Genomic DNA, 10,305 nt, shown 5'->3' with positions numbered 1-10,305 from the left:
TGTGATGTTTATTGACAGCAGCTCGATCCAGGAGAGAGATCACAATATGTGCCAGTACCCAGTCGCTACACCTCTCTACCGCGATGTCACAGTCACAGTTATATAGGACTACATGCTTCCAGATAAGGACGATTAAGGTGTCCTTGGAGTGTTTTTGCCAAACTAAGAATGAGCCAGACTGTCTCCAATCTAAGTGTAAATAATGCAGATCTTGTACAGTCAGTTCATAAGGTCGGGGTGCCCGTCCAGGGACCTTTACCGCACCTGCCTCAGGGAATTAGAGGAGTCTCAGAGTGGGTCAGGCCGGAACAATAACATTTCTCTGAAAAAACATCAAGACAGATGAGCTTCATGTCAGCAGTTCATTTGTTTAAGTATGTCTCTTCAACTGGCATAAATTTCATTGACACAATGATGCAGTCAGACTTGTTTAATGCTTGTGGTATGAGACTTTGTTTTCTCTGCCAACTCAACATCCCTATAACATGTTCCAGTCAGAGCCCGTCAACACCAGACCTACCTACAACTCTTGAGTAGTGACAAGGAAACAAGACCTGAAACTAAAACCAGGTAGTGTGCATCCAGTCATTCTCCTTAGGAGGAACTATTGGTGATTTTAATACACAAATGAAGCCTTTAGAGTGCTTTGAGATTAGACTACAACAAAAACACAGCATCTTGTTTTGATAAACACATACGTTTTATTGAATTTTTATTATTTTAGTAACGAAAAAATGCTTTCAGATATTATAAAAACAAGTTGTAAAAAAACCCATTGTAAAAACACAAAGTTAAAAAAAAACAATATCAAAGTACATTTTGTTTTAGGTTTACTGAATTCACGCTCATTAAGATGAACTGATATGAACAAGTCTGCACTTAATATTGTATCGTACGACCGTCTTTAAATTCAGTTTTTCAAAAAACACTATCTCAAAATAAAATTATAATGTAATAATAACACATAAATGGCAGTCTTTGCACCAGCTGAAACATTTCAGTTTTAATACATTTCATCAAAAACATTATAGTTGTTTACCTGCACACTTCACTTTTTGATCAAATTACTGAAATTAAAATTAATTACTCAGTCTTAAAATGGACGGCATTCTCTGAAAATTATCCAAACTCACTCAGTTTGGACAAACAAGACAAGTATTATGATAAATATGAAAATATTTAAAAACAATTGCAAAATTTTATATTCTCTTCATTCAGTCAGATGATGTCAATTTACTGCAAGCTAATTCATTACTAGCGTTTGAAAAACTGGCAACCTAGAAACGTGTTAAAACTGGTCAGATGACACAATAATGGCAGTAAATCTACTTGCTGGGAACTGTCATGGATATATTTGAACTCCAGTAGCAATACAAAATGCAACAAAAATTAAGTATTTACAGTCAAATGCAGGGCTTGTGATATCTCATTGTCACAGGGCCAATTTAAATCAATTTGTGGAGGCTGCAAATAAAAAACATTTTTGGCCGCCTGGTCCTAACAATACAACCTCTGTGTTACAGTGAAAGCTCTGTGTCTAACAGGTAAAGCACCGAGCAGATGGTCCAACTCGATCCACACTTAATGGCAAGCTTAATGGTTAGGCATGCAGAGCAAACAACAGCTCTCTTCTCAATGTGATAACCAAAGACAGCCTTCCCAGGAGCTTCGTCCAGGGCGATGGAGGGTGACTGATGAAAGGCAGCAAGTTTGTAGATGTGATATATGCAAGCTGCTGCTTCAACCTCTCTGGATCATCAGGACAAAGCTAATTCTCTCTCTGCACACAAACTGTCACCCTCACCTTTACAAAGATCATCACTTCCAGCTGCAGAGAGAAGAAGAAACAACAGAGGTGTTAATGAGTGTTTGCAGACTCACTTCACCAGCCGTCAGCCAGTGATGCAACACATCCCGTATAAAGTCCATCAGTGGAGCAGCTTTGTAGTGTAGCCAGCTTCCTTTTGGCTCTGAACATAATGTGTTGGAGTGAACCCACTGAGCTTAAAGCTAACAGACCAGCAGAGACTTAGACCATCAAGTTTGTTACCTCTGCAGATTTCACTTAAATTCACAGTGGAAATAAACTGCTGAGTCATGAACGCTTCTGTGATGCATTTACTGCTTTGACATTTAAACAACTGTTGTTACATTTTAACAAATTTTTCTGAAATATTACCTGACAAATAAATATGGAGGCTGACATTGAAGATATTTGGATGAAACAAATGACAGAAGAACAGATAGACAAACGTGATTACTTGACTTCGTCAGAGATTTTGGTCTCTATAAAGACCACATGGTTACTTAATACATGGTTCATGGTTCTCTGAAATAAGAGACAGTGATTTGCAGGCTTCAGTCAGACTGATCTCAGAGCTGTGGTGACAGTATGGCCATTTAAAAATGAGAACCACTGTCTCTGTACATCTTGTAAGGCTGTCAGCTGTAAACCAGCTTTATTTACAGCATCAGTCATCTCATCAACTTCAAATCAAGATCACAACAGGCCTCTGGCTGATCTGATTGACTGACTCTTGTCTCCTTCTCTGATGAAAGCAGACACTGGGAAGGCTGAGGGTTTACGAGAAACACTGCTTTACTAACTGTGTGTGGCACTGAGAGCAACGTGGGCTAAATCTAATCCTCTACTGACCTCAGAGTCTCCAGTCGACAGTGTGGACTCTTGAGAAAATCACACAGCAGCTTCACTCCTGAATCCCGCAGGTTGTTGTCGCTCAGGTCCAGATCTCTCAGATGGGACGGATTGGACTTCAGAGCTGAGGCCAGAGAAGCACAGCTGGTCTTTGACAAACTGCAGCCACTCAATCTGCAGGAAGAATACAAGTGGAAGTTTAGAAGACAAAATTCGTCCTTCAAATCATTCAGTGTTTCATAATCTGGAAAGAAGTTTTAGAAGTTTAGAAAATGGGAACTCCATAGAGCTGATCACAACACGATGCAGGTTAAAACAGTCAAAAAGGAAAAAGTTCAAAAAGCTCTCATTAATACTAATGACAACAAGCTGCAGCTTTAATGAAGACGTCGTGACTTCAGCTCTTTAACGCTGCCAGTGGCTCCATCTCTACAAACACAAGCAAAAACCAACTGACATTTTTTTCACATTCTACTCAAAGATTGTAAAAACTCATCGGGATGAATTTTGGGGAAAAGTAAACAAAAGACATAAACAATACTTTCTCTAGAATACAGTAGTCATTAAAGCAAAAACATCTTCAAGTTTTAACAGTTCAGCAGTTTAAGCTTCAAAGAGCTCCTTAAAAGTGTTGGCCAAGCAAATACTGAAAATACTTGTTATTGTTTGATATTTGAAATGCGTTTACTTATTCAGCGTATTTAAATGTTAAATTGTAATTTGTTTAAAAGAAAAAAGGGTGAAACTAATATGACACTCTAGTCTATCAGAGTTTCAGAGCGAGTTTTCCAGTGTAGCATGTTCTTCTTTGTTAAGGTTTTAATCTGTAACTGAAGAAAGAAGAAAACAGCGGAAGATTATCAGTATGGATCAATATTATATCAGCCTTATGTCTGCAGTTTAGTGTCACCACAACTTTTACATCATATCATTCTGACCTCAGAGTCTCCAGTCGACAGGGTGGACTACGAAGAAAATCACACAGCTGCTTCACTCCTGAATCCTGCAGCTTGTTTCCACTCAGGTCCAAATGTCTCAGATGGGACGGATTGGACCTCAGAGCTGAGATCAGATGAGCACAGCTGATCTTTGACAGATCGCAGCGATACAATCTGAATGATAAAAACACGAGATAAAATCATTTATGATCCAATCGAATGTGTTCCAAGTTTTAAATGTGCAGCTCGGCACATGAGTTTTTCTTAGTCATTCTAATGTTATTGTCGTGGATCATCATACCAATGTCATCCTAATGTCAGCACAACATGAAGATGAACACAGATTAAGAACGTGCTGGCGACATCCATCAAATCTGTCATTACAGGATCAATACTGGATTGATACTTGAGACACCTACATGTGTAAATATGATAGTGTTTCTGTGTGTGTGCTCTGAAGGATAAATATTAGTGACCAGACATTATAGATCAAACATTAGAGATTTTATATATAAGTAAACTTTATTAGAAATGAGTTTTCGAGGATCTTCTGTTTAAGTCTAGCTGGTCTAGCTTTTCCAAATGTTTGGACAAGTCTACACAGATACGGAAATAATAATGGTCAAAAATTTGGAGAAATTGCATATTCTTCGATGAGAAACTTAATTTTTTCTTGAGGAAGGACCCACAAAACTCCCACCAGACAGATGCACCTACAGAAAACTCTCGATTTAGGACGGGAAAACCAAATATACGAAGAAAAGCAAATTTAGATGGAAGCTCGGTTGGTAATCAAATACATAAAATCTACAATAGTTACAGACAGACAGTGGACTGACCTCAGAGTCTCCAGTCTACATTGTGAAATCTCCAAAAAACCACACAGTTTTTCCACTCCTGAGTCCTTTACGCTGTTGTAGCTCAGGTCCAGATCTCTCAGACAGGAAGGATTGGACTTCAGAGCAGAGACCAGAGAATCACAGCAGATAAACCTGCAGCCCTTCAAACTGAAAACAGAAAAAAAAAACATGCAAGTTAAGAAGAGAGAAGTTTGAAAAAATGGAAGCTCCAAAAAGCTGAACCCAACACAACGCAGGCTGAAACTGGCAAACTAAATTTTTTCGAAAAACTTCTCAGAATTAAGCAACAGCTCATTTTTTCAAAGTAAGCGATGTAGTGTAACCAACAGGAGAACACTTATAAATGAAGGGATTTTTGTGACACTAAACTGTCTAAGAAATTAAGTTATGGAATACCCCCCCATGGGTGGTTGTTGATATGTATATATGTATTTGTTCAATAAATGTCAATAGTTGTTTTAAAGATAGATTTATTATGTTCTTTAAAAGTTTATTTTTCTAAATCTTGAGACACCATTTATTTTAGCTAGACAGGCTTTTCCCTGCTCATTACTCTGCACACATGTAGTATACTGTTTGTACATGTGCTTCAAGAGCCCCTCTGGTGCTGACAGCTACATACAAACTTTCCAGTAGGGCATTTTTTGCATGTACAAAACCTTTTTTGCACGTGATTGAATTTCTTTTTTCCACACAAAATTGCTGCACTTTGTACTGACTTGATCTACTGCTTGATCTGTGGTTAGTTTAAGATACACAAGTACAAAAAAAGACTCAACAACGAATGATTGGGTTTTTTTTATCTGTTGATATCAAGATAAAAAATATCAAGGAACATTATGATAGTCAGAGTGACATTGCTCCAACACCAGCTGTTTGTGATCTCGTTTCTTATCTGCACAGAAATAAAACTGTATCTCCATTCTTCATAACCTTGCTATTTAAGAAACAAACAAATGACAGCTACAATCAGTGACCTGACCTCAGAGTCTCCAGTATGCAGTTTGGACTCTCCAGTCCAGCAGAGAGTTGCTCCACTCCTGAGTCCTTCAGGTTGTTGGAACTCATGTCCAGCTCTATCAGAAAGGAGGGTTTGGACTTCAGAGCTGAGGCCACGATTTCACAGTGAGTCGGTCTGAGTCCAGAGCTGGAGAGTCTGTCATGACACACATATTACAAAATGTTATGAAAAAAAAAGGACATTTTATATTCGCTTCATGCATTTGATGAAAAATATTATGCAGCACGCCACAAGGACTCAAGCCAGGTGCTGATTATGCCCGGCTGGGTCACCTGGTGTCTGATGATCTCCGACCTGAAACACCTGACCTCAGGTTTATCACTGATGATGTGTCGCACCATCTGGTGATGTCTGACATTTTTTTTCTTCACGAGTGGTTCAGATAATCGTATCTGACTGAATTTGTATAATATTAATGTCGCCTTCATAACCCAAAGGAAGACAAGGAGACAAAAAACAGAATAACTGTTCTTTTTTTTTTTTTACAGCTGTAAACATAGCTAACTAAAATACATCTATGTTTTCACAGCGTTTGAAACACCTCAAGAACATATGCAACAAGAATAGTGTTTGCAGCGGTACACTGTTTAAAGACTCATGAGAAAGTTATAGTGTGAATATCTAAAAAAATAAAACAACCTTTCTGTCGTATAATCAGATCTGGACTCACCGAGCCTTTCTGCAGTTCCTCACAGCTGGGATCAGTCTCTGTCGTCCCTCCGATGTTGAGCTGTACTTCTCCAGGTCCAACTCATCCTGAACTTCCTCTGACATCTGCATGATGTAGGCCAGAGCCGAGCAGTGGATCTCAGAGAGTTTGGATTTGCTCTTCGACCTCAGGAACTCTTGGATTTCCTGATGTACTGAGAGGTAGTTCATCTCCATCAGACAGTGGAGGATATTAATGCTTCTGTCAGGAGAAAAGTAACACACATTCATGTTCTGCAGGTTGTTTATGGCGCTCTGGATCATTTCTGGACTGTTCTCTATCTGACCCAGCAGGCCTCCTATGAGCCTCTGGTTGGACTCAAGAGAGAGGCCATGAAGGAATCGCAGGAACAGGTCCAGGTGGCCATTTTTACTTTCCAGGCATTTCTCTGTGGCTCTCTTCAGGAAGTCATCCAGAAATATCTTACAGCTTGTGTTTTCAAAGGAATTTCCCCAAAAAGTCTGCAGCACCTCTTTGTTTGTGCTGGTGTAACAGTGGAGCATGTAGACTGCAGCCAGAAACTCCTGTATGCTCAGATGAACAAAGCAGTAGACTGTTTTCTGGAAGATCACACACTCTCTTTTGAAAATCTCTGTACAAACTCCTGAGTAGACCGAGGCCTCTGTGACATCCAGACCACACTGCTCCAGGTCTTCTTGGTAGAACATGATGTTTCCCTTCTCCAGATGTTCGAACGCCAGCCTCGCCAGCTTCAGGAGAACGTCCCTGTCGGCCTCCATCAGCTCCAGCGGACTCGTCTGGTGTCCCTCGTCATACTTGTGCTTCCTCCTCTTTGTCTGAACCAGCAGGAAGTGTGAGTACATGTCGGTCAGGGTCACGGGCAGCTCTCCTCCCTGCTGTGCAGTCAACATGTGCTCCAGAACTGTAGCAGTGATCCAACAGAAGACGGGGATTCCACACATGATGTGGAGGCTCTTTGATGTCTTGATGTGTGAGATGACTCTGCCATACAGCTCCTCATCACTGAACCTTCTCCTGAAGTACTCTTTCTTCTGGGCGTCAGTGAAGCCTCGTACCTCCGTTACCCTGTCGACACATGTAGGAGGGATCTGATTGGCTGCTGCAGGTCGGGAAGTTATCCAGACGAGAGCCGAGGGAAGCAGATTACCCTTGATGAGATTTGTCAGCAGCACGTTGACTGGACACATCTGTGTGACATCAGACACAACCTCACCGTTGTTGAAATCCAATGAGAGTCTGCTTTCATCCAGGCCGTCAAAGATGAACAGAAGTTTACAGAGAGCGAGCTGCTCTGCTGTGACCTTCTGTAATGTTGGATGGAAAACATGGAGCAGCTTGAGAACACTGTACTGCTCAGCCCTAATCAAGTTCAGCTCCCTGAACGAAAGCAGAATCACCACACTGACGTCTTGGTTTTCTAAGCCTGCTGCCCAGTCCAGAGTGAACTTCTGCACCGAGAAGGTTTTTCCAATGCCAGCGACGCCGTTTGTCAGAACAACTCTGATGTGCTGCTGCTGGTGGGGTAAAGCTTTGAAGATGCCGTGGCACCTGATAGGAGTGTCGTTGAGGGTTTTCATCTTGAAAGCAGCTTCAAGCTGCCCCACCTCATGTTGGGTATTAACCTCGTCACTCTGTCCCTCTGTGATGTAGAGCTCAGTGTAGATCCTGGTGAGGTGGGTTCTGCTTCCTGGTTCATCAGTTCCTTCAGTCACACATTCACATCTCCCCCTGAGACTGAGCTTGTGCTGATCTAAAACCTTCTGCAGATCAGCATCAGCTAGAACCAAGAAAAAAAAAAGGTAGAGAGACTGACTAGTTTTCAATACCCAAACAAAAAATATAGGGATGAAAATATGGATTTGTTTAATGCAGCTAAACTTACTAGGACTTGTTCTGGACCTTTTCCCACAATGTGGACAGGGGTAGCCTCCCGATGAGGCAGACTGGTCCGAGTATGACGTGATGCATTGTTTACAGAACCAGTGTCCACAGCTGGTAGACACTAGATCCTTCCTGACATCCTGACACAAAGCACAGAGGGACCGCTGCTCTCTATAAACATAAAAGGAAACATTATTTTGACCAGTAAAAAACATAGTAAAAATCATACATTCAAAAGTTTAATACCAGCACTGTTTTTGAGAACATTTCTTAACAGGTCATAGTGTGAAAACAACAGCTTTGTTGTATGTTTGTAGTTTTGAGCACTTTGCAGTATCTTGCATTTTCAATTTCTTTGAGCACCAGTGTGTACATTTACTTTGTTGTATTTTACTTTCTGGAAATATTTTGTCGCACCAAAGACTACTTGGAGGATATTAGGTGAAAATGAAATGTGCAAGAGGCATCATTATACTTTTGATGATGACTCAATTTCTCATTCTGCCACATCTGAAAGGGATTCTACTGGATTCAGATTTGGTTTCAGAAATTGTGGACAACATGCAGACATCCGTGGAAAAGTCTCCACAGGCCCTCAGAGACTTGGCCAAGTGACAAAATTCACATCACATGGACGTGTCAAGCCTTGCGGACACGCAGACATGGAAAGCATGAACTGGCATTAACAGACAGAAAAGCATTTTTTCTTCCTGCGAAATTAATCACCCACGGGTCAATCTACAGCAGAAACAGTTTCTTACTTTGTTTCTGAGGCTCCTGGTTTATTACTGAAGAAAGGAGGATCATCCTTGGACCTGTTACTCTTCAGGGACTCACATGTGGATCCTGGAGACTTGGCTGCTGGTTTATTACTGAAGAAAGGAGGATCATCCCTGGACCTGTTACTCTTCAGGGACTCACATGTGGATCCTGGAGACTTGGCTGCTGGTTTATTACTGAAGAAAGGAGGATCATCCTTGGACCTGTTACTCTTCAGGGACTCACATGTAGATCCTGGAGACTTGGCTGCTGGTTTATTACTGAAGAAAGGAGGATCATCCCTGGACCTGTTACTCTTCAGGGACTCACATGTGGATCCTGGAGACTTGGCTGCTGGTTTATTACTGAAGAAAGGAGGATCATCCCTGGACCTGTTACTCTTCAGGGACTCACATGTGGATCCTGGAAACTTGGCTACTGGTTTATTACTGAAGAAAGGAGGATCATCCCTGGACCTGTTACTCTTCAGGGACTCACATGTAGATCCTGGAGACTGGGGTCTGTCCTTCACCTCCTCCAAATCATTCATCTTTACACAGGCTATGATCAAAAAGCACAGGAATCATGAATCATGGCAGAAAAGGAAGTACAACACACAGACATGTTTTTTTTTTCTCATGGTGACCCCTCAGATTCTGCAACGCTAACATGCTATCTAAGATCACATACAGGGCCCACATGATGCCGGCTTTAATACAACAAAAAACAATATCTTAGTTTGATAAACAGCAGTTATCATTTTTATTTTATGACTTTAATATCTGCCTGTATAATTACCTCATTACACAAAAAGAAAAGAAAATTACAAATCAAAATTCTCTTTAAATAAAGTTAAAGACCGCATTTACCTTCATTAAGGTGGATATACATTCTGCAAGTAGCGGACATGTCAAAATACTACAGTAGTAATAAGGGTTAATGTTACAGCATCGAATTGGGATAGATCAAGTTAGAATAAGGGGTTAGGGAATATTATCTGGCAATGAACATTAATAAAAGTTTGTGTGTGTGCGTGACACAGAGCAGATGTTAGTAACATGCAGCTCAACAGGAGCGAATCCGTAAATAGCTCGCTGTTTGCTGGGCCTCTGACAACCACCACGAACAACCATAGTCGTGTGCTTTACTTTACGACAAATCGCCGCACTGCAGCCACCAAACATGATAAATCCAGCTATGACAAGAGCAACATAACACACTTTGAAGAAAGGAGCTTACCTCTACGTTTGATATCACCAAATGTGTGGATTTCCTCAAGCGTAAATCCCGTAACTGGAAGACAGAAACTGAAACTTGACTGCTGATTAGACAATTCAAAAAGGCGTGACGCAAGCATCTGTAATACAATTCGTCCTGGTGAAAAAGGCAAATGACGTCACCATGGCCATTCATGTGTACGGGGCTCTCTCATACGGTATCAACAATTGAATTTCAGATATTCGCAATGTGGATTATGTGTAGTAGATTATACAGAGCAA

General features: G+C 40.9%; 1 protein-coding gene across 2 annotated transcripts; it reads right to left on the bottom strand.

The window, feature by feature from the left end:
• Nucleotides 1-686: 686 nt before the first annotated feature.
• Nucleotides 687-10,109, bottom strand: LOC138194498 (NLR family CARD domain-containing protein 3-like). Of its 2 annotated transcripts, XM_069143275.1 has the most exons (9): nt 10,046-10,109; nt 8,809-9,367; nt 8,049-8,218; nt 6,146-7,943; nt 5,437-5,610; nt 4,434-4,601; nt 3,595-3,768; nt 2,657-2,830; nt 687-1,828 (listed from the first exon to the last, which is right to left on the bottom strand). In XM_069143275.1, exons 2-9 carry the CDS (start codon nt 9,354-9,356, stop codon nt 1,819-1,821), a joined length of 3,216 nt encoding a protein of 1,071 aa, XP_068999376.1. In that variant the 5' UTR covers nt 9,357-9,367; nt 10,046-10,109; the 3' UTR covers nt 687-1,818. The 2 variants fall into 2 exon arrangements, with proteins under 2 accessions (XP_068999376.1, XP_068999375.1); XM_069143274.1 differs by lacking the exon at nt 687-1,828 and having other exon boundaries at nt 2,641-2,830.
• Between the last annotated feature and the right edge of the window lie 196 nt (nt 10,110-10,305).

Source organism: Embiotoca jacksoni, unplaced genomic scaffold (genome assembly GCF_022577435.1).
Source record: "Embiotoca jacksoni isolate LCO1_2020_lvr unplaced genomic scaffold, fEmbJac1.0.p SCAF_11, whole genome shotgun sequence".
NCBI classification, from domain to species: domain Eukaryota; kingdom Metazoa; phylum Chordata; class Actinopteri; family Embiotocidae; genus Embiotoca; species Embiotoca jacksoni.
The sequence above is the reverse complement of the archived record's forward strand: the minus strand, read 5'-3'. Positions and strand labels throughout refer to the sequence as shown.

Coding starts and splice junctions, on each gene's coding strand:
- LOC138194498 (XM_069143274.1), bottom strand. CDS start 9,356: ATGAATGATTTGGAGGAGGTGAAGGACAGACCCCAGTCTCCAGGATCT. Junction 8,219..8,808: donor CCAGGAGCCTCAGAAACAAA/GTAAGAAACTGT, acceptor TTATGTTTATAG/AGAGCAGCGGTCCCTCTGTG. Junction 7,944..8,048: donor AAGGTCCAGAACAAGTCCTA/GTAAGTTTAGCT, acceptor TCTTGGTTCTAG/CTGATGCTGATCTGCAGAAG.